The following is a 13,760-nucleotide window of genomic DNA, read 5'->3' as shown; positions in this document are numbered from 1 at the left end:
GTCTTTTAATACATACACTTATTAGGAGTGGATTTCTTAGTCACATGGTGGTTCTATTTTTAGTTTTAATTTTATTTATTTATTTATTTATTTACTTTTAGGGCCACACCTGTGGCATATGACGGTTCTCAGGCTAGGAGTCGAATTGGAGCTGTAGCTGCTGGCCTACACCACATCCACAGCAACTCAGGGTCTGAGCCATGTCTGGGATCTACACCACACCTCATGGCAACGCCAGATCCTTAACCCACTGAGCGAGGCCAGAGATTGAACTTGAAACCTCATGGTTACTAGTCGGATTTGTTTCTGCTGTGCCACAACGGGAACTCCTACTTTTATTTTTTGAGAAACCTCCATATTGTTTTCCATAGTGGCTGCACCAATTTATATTCCCACCACCAGTGTGCAAGTGTTCCTCCTTCCCCACATTGTCACCAGCTATTATCATTTGTGTTCTTTTTGATGATAGCCATTCTGAGAGGTGTGAGGTGATATATCACTGTGGCTTTGATTTGCGTTTCCCTGATGATTAATGCTACTGAGCATCTTTTCTGGTGCCTGTTGGCCATCTGCATTTCCTCTTTGGAAAAATGTCTGTTCTGTTCTTCTCGAAGCCCATATTCTTAAACATGTTGTGCAGGAAGGAAAGATGTGACTAAACAGTAGCATTCTTGAAAGACACTACTGCAGGTTCTGCATGTAGCAGACACGTGATGCCACTAGCAATGAGATGAATGCACCTGAGGCTGCGATCTAGAAATATGGTACTCGGAGCAAGGGTGGTAACAGTCCCACTCCATTCTGTCATGGCAGAGCCCACCTGTAGCATTGTGTGGGATTCTGGACTTTACCCTTCATAGGAGGATTACTGACATACCTGAAACTCATCCAGATGTGAGTGGCAGGTATGGTGAAAAGTTGGTGTAACATGTCCATGGGATGAACTGTTTAAAAGCTAAGAACAGTTAGCCTCCCTGCCCCCGCCCCCAAAAAAAGAGGCGGCTCCAGGGAGGCTAGATAGCTAGTATTTGGAGTGTCTTCATGGGATAGAGGATTAGATACAGTCTGTATGGTTCCAGGGGGAGCTCTAGGCTGTACATATAAAGACTCAAAGCCTTGGATGTAGCTGCTCAAGGGGAGCAAGGACTGTCTGATATTTGGAGCTTTTTAGAAAAGAAATGCGCTTTCTTGTAAGAGAATGAATTCATTTTCACTGACGAAGAACGTGAATGACCACTTATCATGGGTGTTAAAGACATAAACCAGGTGTATAAGGCTTCTTACGTTTCGTGGGTAAAAGAATCATCAGGGGGATCTTGTTAAATATTGATTCCCAGGCCTTGCCTTTAGAAGTATTGATTCAGTGGATCTAGGATAAGGTCCTGGACTCTGCATTTTTCACAAGCAGCTCAGTGGGTCCAAATCAGGTGATCCGTGACCTATAATTTGAGAACTAGTGAGGCTACGTTAAACGCTGAGGTCTCTGCCACTTATTTTACAAATAAGCATTTTAGTGAAAAATACGTGTGGTCACTATAATGACTATTCAAAGGAAGTTGCCTTTAGTTTTATAAAAGATCTGAGGCACGAGTCTTTATTTTAGGATGTTGATGGTAACCGAAGACAAAAATATTGGAATGTAGGCTCTTAGGATATGAAAGGAAAAGGCTCGATTCTCAATCTGTGTCATAAAAGATAAGGCTTTTACAGCAAAAATAAGATATAAGTCCAGTTTGAAAATCTTTAAAGGGCATTTTAAATAAGGATCCCATTTGGAGATGCTAAGGAACAATCTGAAGGGAACCTGGAAAAAGCTGGTCAGTTATCCTAAAGGACAGCACCTGTGTAAAGCTACCACCTCTTGGGCTTTGGGGCCCAGGCCTATATAAACTGCAGCCTAACACTGACGAAACAGGTGTGGTCAGAGTGTCTTCTAAATCTGGACCTATTTTTGTTGGGGCCAAAGAGCTTTTGCTGGCAAGTATATATTTGACTAATCTTTACTTTTACTTAAAAGGCAACCTGAGAGCCACATTTTAAGAGCTACTGTATCCTGAAATGTTCTTGCTCTCTGAAAATACATTTTTAAACAGTGGTGCTTGGTGTAATTTACTGTCCCGTATCAGGATTTTTCAAAACGCTTAATTTGTGTAATGACTCATTTGTTTCTTAAGTGTATTACTGTATTTAAAAGACTTTTTCCTTGAAAATCATGAAAAATGATTTGAAAATCATTAAAGGTCAGTTGAGGAACTGGTGTCCTTGGCTGTTGTGTTGATTTGAGAGTACTGATGTGCTTTTTTGGTTCACTAAGGACTAGCAAGTGACTTCTGTCTTAATTTTAAAGTATATAAAATTTCCAAATGGCAGGAATTGTTGGTAATAAGTCAGACCCTTGTTTCTGTTTAATTTCCTCTTCCTTTTAATGGTTGCAGACCCCCTCATTGACTTTCCTTGAATCATGAGAGATGAAATTGCAACAACAGTCTTCTTTGTCACAAGATTAGTGAAAAAACATGATAAACTGAGTAAACAGCAAATAGAAGACTTTGCAGAAAAGCTGATGACAATCTTGTTTGAAACATACAGAAGTCACTGGCACTCTGATCACCCTTCTAAAGGGCAAGCCTTCAGGTGAGAGCTGGGATGTGGAAGGCCTGGCAAAGGGAAGTAACAAGACACCAGGAACCACCTGAAACGGTTTTGTTGGCCGCCTATAACAAATTAAAACTTTAGGGGCTCAAATTGATTTGTTTGAACTTGGAGTTGAGAAAAGGAGACATGGTAAACGACAGTTCAGTCGAAAGCTACAGCAAACCTCCTTATATGTGGTGGATGAAACAATTTCTAACTTTGTTTACCATGAAGGGAAACTTTGGTGAACTAATTGTACAGATTGGTAATGGAACCCATATTCTGAGTTGCTGTGTAGGAAGTCGATATCTTACTTGTAAAACTGTGGAGGGTGGGAAAGGTGTTGGGAGCAGTGGGAGTGAGGCAGGAGCTGGGTAGATTGGAGTTGTTTGCCTACAACGTGATTCTCCTGCTAAAGCTCCTGTCACCACGTCTTTGTTCCTCTTTTCTTGTTTTTAAAGGTGTATCAGGATAAACAATAATCAGACTAAAGATCCTATTCTAGAAAGGGCTTGTGCCGAGAGTAATGTGGATTTTTCTCACCTGGGACTTCCAAAGGAGATGACCATATGGGTAGATCCCTTTGAAGTGTGCTGTAGGTGAGTAATCTCATTGGAGTTGGTTTGTGTGCTCTGTGACCCTTGGAAACCTTAGGCTATTTAGTCAGCTCTGTGCACCTTTGTGAAAAGTGATGCTTCAAAGCCCTGGATTAGCAGGGAGGGCACAGTTTGGATGCCAACTACATCAGAACAACACAGACTTCCATTAGTGTGGACGGAGTGGGAAGCACAAAGATTTTTGCTCATTATTTGAAATTTTACTTTAATCACGTATTTTCCTGCCAATTGTAGATCATAATGTCCGCATATTAAGGGTAGTATCCGAGTTCCCTTGTGGCCTAGGAGTTAAGGTTGTGGCATTGTCAATGCTGCGGCTCAGGTCTAATATTGGCCCCGAAACTTCTGCATGCCGTGGGTGCGGCCAAATAAATAAAAATTTTTAAAATGCCTATCATTAAAAAAAATTAAAGGCAGTATCCAGGGGGAAGAGAAGTTTTTACTGTCAGCAATTCAATCCATCTGCTGAATCAAGAAACTAGTCTGTCTTTTATCTTAGTCAATTCCTAGAAAGATTGATAGAATCCTTGCTGCCCACCAGTAATGACAGCATAGTAGCAGAAAGTCATAATGTCTTTCAATTTGCTTTGCTGTCAAGCCATTTCAAATTTTTTTATTGACCTGTAGTTGATCTATAGTATTAGTTTCAGGTGTACAACATAGAAATTCAAAAAGTTGTTTCAGGAGTTCCCGTCGAGGCTCAGTGGTTAACGAATCCGACTAGGAACCATGAGGTTCCTTGATCAGTGGGTTGAGGATCCGGTGTTGCTGTGACCTGTGGTGTAGGTTCCCCCATGTTGCTGTGGCGTAGGCCGGTGGCTGCAGCTCTGATTCGACCCCTAGCCTGGGAATCTCCATATGCCGTGGATGCGGCCCTAGAAATGGCAAAAAGACAAAAAAAAGTTGTTTTTGCTATGTATAATGTTTTATTTTTCAGATTCCACATATACGTGATATCATACAGTATTTGTCTTTCTCTGTCCAACTTCTCTCACTCAGCATAATATTCTCTAGGTCCATCCACATTGCTACAAATGACAGAATTTCATCTTTTATATGGCTTAGTAATTATCTATATCTATCTATACACCACATCTTCTTTATCCATTCATCTGTAGATGGACACTTGGGTTGCTTCCATGTCTTTATTGTAAATAGTGCTGCTATGAATATTGGGGTACATGTATCTTTTTGAATTAGTATTTTTGTTTTTTCTGGATATAAACCTAGAAGTGGAATTGCTACATCATATGGTAATTCTGCTTTTAGTTTTTTAGTTTGAGGAATCTCCATACTGTTTTCCACAGTGGCTGGCCAATTCACATTCCAACAGTGTACAGGGGTTCCCTTTTTTCCACATTATTGCCAATATTTGTTGTTTGTAGACATTTGATAATGGCCATTTTGACAGGTATGAGGTGGTGTCTCATTGTTTGATTGCTATTTCTCTAATAGCAATATTGGGCATCTTTTCATGTGCCTGTTAGCCATCTTTTTTTTTTTTTAATGTCTATTCAAGTCTTCTGCCCATTTTTGGATTGGGTTGTTTGGTTTTTTATGTCAAGTAGTAAAGGTATCTACATATTTCATACATTAACCCAATGTCAGTATATCATTTGCAAATATTCTCTCACTCAGTAGCTTTTTTTTCTTTTTTCTTTTCCCCCTGCTTTTTAGGGCAACACCTGTGGCATATGGAAGTTCCAGGCTAGGGGTTGAATTGGAGCTGCGGCTGCCGGCTTAGACCATAGCCACAGCAATGTTGGATCCAAGCTGCATCTGTGACTTACCACAGCTCACAGCAATGCTGGATCCTTAAGAGATGGAACTTACATCCTCATGGATACTAGTAGGGTTCGTAACTCACTGAGCCATAGCAGGAAACTCCTGTCTTCAGTTTCTTTCATCATTGTTTTAGATATCTGAGTACAGGTCTCTTCCCTCCTTAGTTAGATTTATTCCTGGGTATTTTGTTCTTTCTGATGGTGATGGCAAATGAGATTGTTTCCTTAATTTCATTTTGATAGTTCATTGTTAATGTGTAGAAATGCAACAAGTTTCTGTATATTGATTTCTGTAATGTTACCAGATTCACTGAGCTCTAATAGTTTTTTGGTGGTGTCTTTAGATGAGATCGTGCACATTCAGGGTGGTATGGCCATAGACTTACGGTATCTTTAGGATTTTCTGTGTACACTATCATGTTACCTGCAAACAGTGACAGTTTTACTTCTTCCTTTCAATTTAGATTCCTTTCCTTTTTCTTATCTAATTGTTGTGTCTAGGATTTTCAATGCTCTGTTAAATAAAAGAGGTTGAGAGTGAGCATTCTGGTCTCGTCTGATCTTCGAGGAAATGCATTCAGCTTTTCACCACTGAGCATGATGTTAGTTGTGGACTTATTGTATATGACTTTTATTATGCTGAGGGATGTTCTCTTTATACCTGCTCTGTGGAGTTTTTAATCATAAATGAAGTTTGAACATTGTCAAAAGCTTTTTGTGCACCTACTGAGATGATCATATGATTTGTATTCAATTTGTTAATATGTATCACATTGATTTGAGGATATTGAACCATTCTTGGATAAATCCCACTTTGCATTAAAAGGGTCATACACCATGTCTTGGTGAATCATCTAATATTTTGTTGAGAATTTTTGTGTCTATGTTCATCAGTGATACTAGCCTGTGATGTTTTTTCTGTGATAGCTTTGTCTATTTTGGTATCAGAGTTTTGTGGCCTCATAGAATGAATTTGGAAGTGTTCTTTTCTTTGCAGTTTTTAAGAATTTATTTTGAGGATAGATGTTAACTAAACTGTGAAGCTGTCTGGTCCTGGAATTTGGTTGGGGGTTTGTTTTCATTTACTGATTCATTTTCATTACTGGTAATTGATCTGTTCATATTTTCTATTTCATCCTGATTCAGTCTTGGGAGATTACCTATTTCTTTTAGGTTGTCCACTTTATTGGTATTGTCCACTTTATTGGTGTATAGTTGTTCATACTAATCTCTTATGATCCTTTGTATTTCTCTGGTATCAGTTATAAACTTCTCTTTTTGTATTTCTGATTTTATTGATTTAGGCTCTTTTTTTTTTCTTGGTGACTGTGGCTATAGGTTTATTAAGTTCAACTTTTCAAAGAAACAGCTGTTTGTTTCATTGGTCTTTTTTTTTTAATTGTTTTTTAATCTTTCACTTATTTCTGCTCTAATATTTGTAATTTCTTTCCTTCTAACTTTGGATTTTGTCTAGTTCTTTTAGGTATTAAGATTAGGTTGCTTTATTTGAGATTTTTTTTCTTTCCCAAAGTAGGCTATTATCAACTATAAACTTCCCTCTTGGAACTGCTTTTGCTGCATCTCCTAGATTTTTGGATCATTGTGTGTTTGCCTATCAATGTGATCTGTCCTGGAGAATGTTCCGTACACTTTAAAAGAATGTGTATTATGCTGCTTTTTGATGGACTCTCCTATAAATAGCAAGTCCTTTTGGTCTATTGTGTCATTTAAGGCTAGTGTTTCCTCATTGATTTTTCCCATCTGAATGATCTGTCCATTGACGTAAGAAAGTTTTTTCCTACTGTTGTGTTACTGTCAGTTTCTTCTTTATGTCTGTTAATATTTGCTTTATGTATTTAGGTGTTCCTATGTTGGCTGCTGTATATATTTACAACTGTTATATATCTTCTTGGATTGATTCCTTGATCATTATGTAATAACTTTCTTTGTCTTCTTATAGTCTGTTTTAAAGTCTACTTTGTCAGATATTGTTACACTGGCTTTCTTTTCACTTCTCTTTGCATGGCATAACTTTTCTGTCCTCTCACTTTCAGTCTTTGTATGTTTTTAGACCTGAAGTCAGTGGGATTATTTAGATCTGAAACCAATGGGATTATTACCTCATTGTACCATAGCGGGAACTCCTCCCTTGCTTTTAATATTTTCTCTTGGAGTTCCCGTCGTGGCGCAGTGGTTAACGAATCCGACTAGGAACCATGAGGTTGCGGGTTCGGTCCCTGCCCTTGCTCAGTGGGTTAACGATCCAGCGTTGCCATGAGCTGTGGTGTAGGTTGCAGACGCGGCTCAGATCCAGTGTTGCTGTGGCTCTGGCGTAGGCTGGTGGCTACAGCTCCAATTTGACCCCTAGCCTGGGAACCTCCATATGCCTTGAGAGCGGCCCAAGAAAATGGCAAAAAGACAAAAAATATATATATATATTTTTTCTCTTTATCTTTAATGTTTGACATGTTAATTAAAATGTGTCCTGGTGTGGTCCACCTTGGGCTGATCCTGTTTGAGACTCTCTATGCTTTCTGGACCTAGACGTTGGTTTCCTCTCCCAGGTAGGGCAGTTTCCAGCTATTATGTCTTCAAATATATTCTCTGACCCTTTTTCTCTTCTTCTTTTGGAATCCCTATAATGCAAATGTTATTATGCTTGGTGCTGTTCCAGAGGTCTCTTAAATGAGTCCTCATTTCTTTTTATTATTTTTTCTGTTCAGCTTTGGTGATTTCTATTACTCTTCCAGCTCACTGATCTGTTCCTCTGTATCATCTATCTACTATTAAATTCCTTTCAGTGTATTTTCATCTCAGTCATTGCATTATCCAGTTCTATTTGGTTCTTCTCTATATCTTTTAACTCTTTGTTAAACTTCTCACTATTTTCCTCCCTTCTTTTCCCAAGTTCTTTGTTCATCCATTATAATCCATTACCTTGAACTCTTTGTTGGGATACCTTTCTCTACTTAATTCTTCTTCTGGGGTTTTTATCTATCCTGTTCCTTTATTTGGAATATGTTCCTGTTTCCTTGTTTTGCCTAATTTTTTAAAATTTCTGTGTATCTGGTTCATAAATGCATTTATAGAAGCCCTGTGAGTCCCAGTACCACACTCCCCTCTGGTCATCAGAGCTATATGCTCTAAGGGTGCCCTCTGTGTGGGCTGTGTGGATCCTTAATGTTATGGGCTGACTACTGTGGGTGGTCTGGTAGGTAGGGCTGTTCTCTTGACTGGTTGTTTGCCAAGCCTTGACTTGTATGGAGGCTATTAGTTGTTTGTTGGCATGGTTGGATCCTGAGGCATCTGGTTACAGGACTGAGGGGAGAGGTACCAGGGCTTGTGTTGGCCTACTGATGGGCAGACCTGGGTCTGGGGTAGGTGGTTGTGGGGCTGAAGTTTCCAGATATAGTGTCATCCTGCTGGTAGGTGAGGTGAGTTCCTGATATAATGTGTCCGAGAGCCAATATTGGACGACTTGTGTGTGGGGCTGTGACCCAGAGGGTCCTGGAGCTAGTGCTGGCTCACTGATGTGTGAGTTAGGTCCTAGGGTCTCTGGCTGGAGGGCCTTTGGGGTCACAAAGCTGGTGTCAGCACACTAGTGGGTGGGATTGGATCCTGGGGCTGCTAGATGAGGGGCCCAAGGTATCCTAGAGGTGGTGTCCACCTACTGATAAGCAGGGTTGGGGCTCAGAGGATCCTGGAGCTGTTGCCTACCCACTAGTGTACTTGGGTATAGCCAAGTCCTGGGGCTAGTGCTGACCTACTGGCAGGTAGAGCCAAGTCCTGGGTTCTCTGACTACAGGGCTTTGGGGGTCCTGGAGCTTGTGTAGGCCTGCTGGTGGGTGGGGCAGCTCCCTGACACAGCTGGCTGCAGGGTCTGGGGTGTTCCAGAGCTTGTATTGGTCTAATGATGGTGGAGGCTGTACCCCTGAGTGGCTGGCTGAGAAACCCAAGGTGTCGCAGAGCTGGTACTGGCCTGTTGGTAGGTGGGGCCTGGGCCCAGGTGATTCTGGAACTGGAGCTGGACTGCAGGTGGGTGGGCTAGATCCTGCCATGGTAGGCTGTGGGGCTGCAGTGGTCCTGGGGCTGGTGTCTGCCCAATGGTGGATGAGGCCAAGGCTCAGGGGTCTTGAGAATGTCCACTGGTGGGTGAGACTGGTCCCCAGGCTGGTATGTGTGTGGGACCAGGTCCAGGAGTCCTGGAGCTAGTTTCTGCTCCCTGGTAAATAGAGCTGTGTCCCAGGGTCTCTGCATGCAGGGCTCTAGTGGTCCCGGGGCTCATGCTGCTGCACTGGTATGTGGAGTCAGGTTCTGGGCCACTCTCGTGGACAATGCTGCATCCTGGGGCAGCTGTGGGATTGGGGGTCTTAAGGCAGTGTCCCAGGTAGTAGGTGGAGCTGTTTCCCCACTTGGCTAGTTGTTTGGTCTGAGGCATCTCAGCACTGGTGCTGATGGGCTTGTGGGTGAGTCTGGGTCCTGGTACTAATAAGCTAGAGGGAAGATTTCCAAATAGAACCTGCCTACACCAGCATCCATGGTGGAACAAGCACCCGCAAATGGCCACTGCCAGTGCTTGTGTCCCCAAGGTGAGCCCCGATACCTCCTGCCTCTCTGGGAGGTTCCAAGATCAGCTGGCTTCTTTCAAATCACTGCTTTTGCCCTAGGTGAGATTTTGTGTGGGCCCTTTAAGAGTGGCATCTCTATTTCCCACAGCCCTCTGGCTCTCCTGAAAGTAAGCCCCACTGGCCTTCAAAGCCAAATGTTCTGGGGGCTCATCTTCCTGGTGCAGGACCCCTGGTCTGGGGAGCTCAATGTGGGGCTCAGACCATTGTTCCTTGGGGAGAATCTCTGCAGTTGTAATTATCCCATTTGTTTGTTGTCCTCCCCAGGGGTATGGGTCTAGACTACTGTGACTCTGCCCTGCTTACCTGTCTGGTCGTGGTTCCCTCTTTTGTATCTTTAGTTGTAGAAGATCTTTTCTGCTAGGTTACGATCTCTTATCAATAGTTGCTCTCTAAATAGTTGTAATCTTGTGGTGCCCATGGAGGAGGCAAGCTCAGGATCTTCCCAGGCTACCATCTTGGCCAAGCTCTTACTATTTTCTTTTAAAAATCCCTCTTCTGAAGTTACTGAGTTGTCTCCAGAAAAGATTAGAATTGGAATCCCTAACCAACGTTTTATTTTCCTTTCCTACTTAGGTATGGTGAGAAAAATCGTCCATTTACAATTGCTTCTTTCAAAGGCAGATGGGAGGAATGGGAATTATCCCAACAAATCAGTGATGCTGTAAATAGAGCCATGTTAGACTACTCCTCGGGCACTTCCTCTGATGAGGAAAGTTGTAACAAGGAACCTCAGATAATTCCTAAAGTCATCAATCCAAAGAGTATCTATCAGGTAAAGTATTCTCCATTTCTTCTCTGTACTTTTTTTTTTTAAGTTATTATTCTAAAAAGAGCATGCTTACTGTAAAAGGAATGAAAGAAACAATTGGGGAGTTCCCGTCGTGGCGCAGTGGTTAACGAATCCGACTAGGAACCATGAGGTTGCGGGTTCGGTCCCTGCCCTTGCTCAGTGGGTTAACGATCGGGCGTTGCTGTGAGCTGTGGTGTAGGTTGCAGACGCGGCTCGGATCCTGCGTTGCTGTGGCTCTGGCATAGGCCGGTGGCTACAGCTCCGATTCAACCTAGCCTGGGAACCTCCATATGCCGCGGGAGCGGCCCAAGAAATAGCAACAACAACAACAGACAAAAAGACAAAAAAGACAAAAAAAGACAAAAAAAAAAAAAGAAAAAGAAACAATTGGAAAGCCTGGAAAGCATGAAAAGCCAAAACTATAAGATTAAAATCACCACATCAATATTTTGGCAAAACCTTTTTTCCTTTCTTTTTCTTCTCCTTTCTTGTGCTGTATTCCCTCTACTTGGCTGAGTACTCAGGATATAGACCATCTTTTCTGGTCCCATTTCTCCATAGGGTATTTGAACAGTATTTGAACATGCATAAATTTCCTTTCACCTAAATTCCTCCAGTATTAAATATGAGTAGACTTTGTTGATAATAGGAAGTAACATACCATTCACAGAACATTTGGAAGATTAAAAATGATCAAAGATCTGTAGTTCCATTACCAGAACAGTTTTTCTAAAGTTTTTTTTTTTTTTTTAACCATAACCATGATCATAGAAAGATATGCATATCTACATATTGGAAATAGGTTTCATGAAACAATACTCATGCTTACTAGGAACAATGCCTCAAAACATTTTAAATTAAACTGATGTCAACTAACTAAATTGATTTTGTGACTCAGTAATGGTGGTGATCCACAGTTTAAAAAACACTGACCTACAGAGTACCTCTGACACTTTGTATGCAGGCATTTTTTGTTAATCACTTATGTATTTACATGTTAAAGCAATGTAAATATTTAACGTTTTAAACCATTTGCTTCCCTCATAATTAATGTATTGCTGGTAGACATCTAGGTTGTTTTCACATTCATGTGATAGTAAAAAAGCTAACTTATACAGAGATGTCTGAATCTTAAGTAACTTCTGGAGATTTGATTCTTATACATGGAATTATTGGGTCATTGGGGATGGACATTTCATAGTTTCTTAATACATGGTAAAGTACATTCTAGAAAGATGTTTTTGGAGTTCCTGTCGTGGCGCAGCGGTTAACGAATCCAACTAGGAACCATGAGGTTGTGGGTTTGATCCCTGGCCTTGCTCAGTGGGTTAAGGATCCAGCGTTGCTGTGAGCTGTGGTGTAGGTTGCAGACGCGGCTCGGATCCTGCGTTGCTGTGGCTCTGGCGTAGGCCAGTGGCTAAAGCTCTGATTTGACCCCTAGCCTGGGAACCTCCATATGCCACGGAGTGGTCCTAGAAAAGGCAAAAAGACAAAAAAAAAAAAAAAGAAAGATGTTTTTATTTATAGTCTTACCAGCTCCATGTGAACGTGTTTTATCATTTTCCCTAAAATTGAGTATTCTCATTGAAAAAATAGCATTTTCATCAAATTGTCTATTGTAAATATTAAGTTAAAATTAAACAAAGCAAAAGCTCCATGTATCCAAATGTTTTAGGTACTTAACTGTCTTATGAATTTTTTCTTCTTCACCCATTTATCACTTGAGGTCCTAATATGTTGTTACAGGCTCTTCAAATGTTAGGAATATTTCAACTCCTTGTCATGTTACTGGCAAATTTTTTTTCCCTAACTTTTTAAAATGTATAAACAATATATATATATTTCTAAACAATTAACTATATATACTTTATATTCTACATGTATAAAAGTTTAAACTTAAGGCAACTATTTTTACTATAATTCTATTTTTATGCTTAGAAAGATCTTCATCTAGGGATCAGATTTACAGTAAGCTATATTCTTTTAGAGCAGTGTGCTTTCAAAGTGTGGTCTGAAACATTTGTATTGGTCATCTGGGGTGTTTAAGATGGGTGTTTTTAGACCTCAACACCAGAGGTCATGATTAGACAACTGAGCTAGTGAGATGGGGGTCAGGTAGGGGAGAATATAGGAATATATACAAATTTGGATAAAATTTTTAACATTTTTGATTGGCTTAAAGAAGTTCATTAGAAAAAACATGAACTGACTTACTTCATACCCTTCAATGTGAGCCAATTTTCCAAAGATAATGGTCTCCTTTGATTTCTATTCATTGTATTTCCTTTGCTTTTAAAAGGTTTAACCTGTGAGTTATAGGTTTCTATTTAATCTTTGGAGCTGGCTTATTAGTTTATAGGAACTCTTGCTCCTTTTTTTTTTTTTTTTCCTCCCCAGGTTGAAAACTTGAAACAGCCCTTTCAAACTTGGTTCCAAATGCCCCGCAAAAGGAATATGGTGGATGGCCGGATGGGCCTCCCGAGAAATGCTTATCATGCGTTGCATAAAACCCCTAAAGGTCACAGGCCCGCTGCTGTACACCGGGTGGACAGGTACCACTGGGTCAACACAAACCGATAAGGCAGTGGCTGAGCACTCAGTGGGGCAGAGCTCAACAGAGCTACTTCATATTTTCTCTGAAACAAAAATGAGTCTAAGGTTGAGAGGCCCGGGAAACAGAAAAAATAACCACATGAGGGACAAGGGTGCCTGTAGATCATGATTGTGTTCTTAGCTGTGCTTTTAATTCTTATTTAATTTTACATGAAGTTTTATGTAACCCTAGTGAATGTACCTAATAAGCTAATAGAGTGACGATAATTGACTGTGTGGTAAGATTCAGTGAATTATGAAAAGTAACAGTTTAAATAAACGTACTGTGTTTTTAATCCCTTCCTAAGTTGCGTTTGTTGCAAGAACGTTTGTAAAGTTCTTGTTTCTTTATTGGCCATTAAAAAAAAAAAAAAACAAAAACTGTAGGGAGTTCCTGTTGTGGCTCAGGAGTTAACGAATCTGACTAGGAACCATGAAGTTGTGGGTTTGATCCCTGGCCTTGCTCAGTGGGTTGAGGATCCGGCATTGCCGTGAGTTGTGGTGTAGGTTGCCGATGCGGCTCCGATCTGGAGTTGCTGTGGCTCTGGCGTATGCTGGCGGCTACAGCTCTGATTGGACCCCTAGCCTGGGAACCTCCATATGCCACAGGTGTGGCCCTAAAAAGACAAAAAAAAAGGACAAATAAATAAACAAATAAAAAACTGAGATATAATTGACATGTAACATTAGTTTCAGGTGTATGTGATTTGATATT

At 40.8% G+C, this 13,760-nt stretch overlaps 1 protein-coding gene across 1 annotated transcript; it reads left to right on the top strand.

Annotated features, from left to right (window-relative positions):
• The first annotated feature begins 2,432 nt into the window (after positions 1–2,432).
• Positions 2,433–13,247, top strand: BTG4 (BTG anti-proliferation factor 4). Its single transcript, XM_047753468.1, has 4 exons — positions 2,433–2,634; positions 3,096–3,233; positions 10,237–10,435; positions 12,851–13,247. The coding sequence occupies exons 1-4, from the start codon at positions 2,462–2,464 to the stop codon at positions 13,031–13,033; spliced, it is 693 nt and encodes a 230-aa protein (XP_047609424.1). The 5' UTR covers positions 2,433–2,461; the 3' UTR covers positions 13,034–13,247.
• The last annotated feature ends 513 nt before the right edge of the window (positions 13,248–13,760 follow it).

This window comes from Phacochoerus africanus, chromosome 11 (genome assembly GCF_016906955.1).
Source record: "Phacochoerus africanus isolate WHEZ1 chromosome 11, ROS_Pafr_v1, whole genome shotgun sequence".
Taxonomy (NCBI): domain Eukaryota; kingdom Metazoa; phylum Chordata; class Mammalia; order Artiodactyla; family Suidae; genus Phacochoerus; species Phacochoerus africanus.
Note: the sequence above shows the minus strand (reverse complement) of the source record. Positions and strands in the feature narration are given on the sequence as shown.

Coding starts and splice junctions, on each gene's coding strand:
- BTG4 (XM_047753468.1), top strand. CDS start 2,462: ATGAGAGATGAAATTGCAACAACAGTCTTCTTTGTCACAAGATTAGTG. Junction 3,234..10,236: donor CCCTTTGAAGTGTGCTGTAG/GTGAGTAATCTC, acceptor TTTCCTACTTAG/GTATGGTGAGAAAAATCGTC. Junction 10,436..12,850: donor ATCCAAAGAGTATCTATCAG/GTAAAGTATTCT, acceptor TTTCCTCCCCAG/GTTGAAAACTTGAAACAGCC.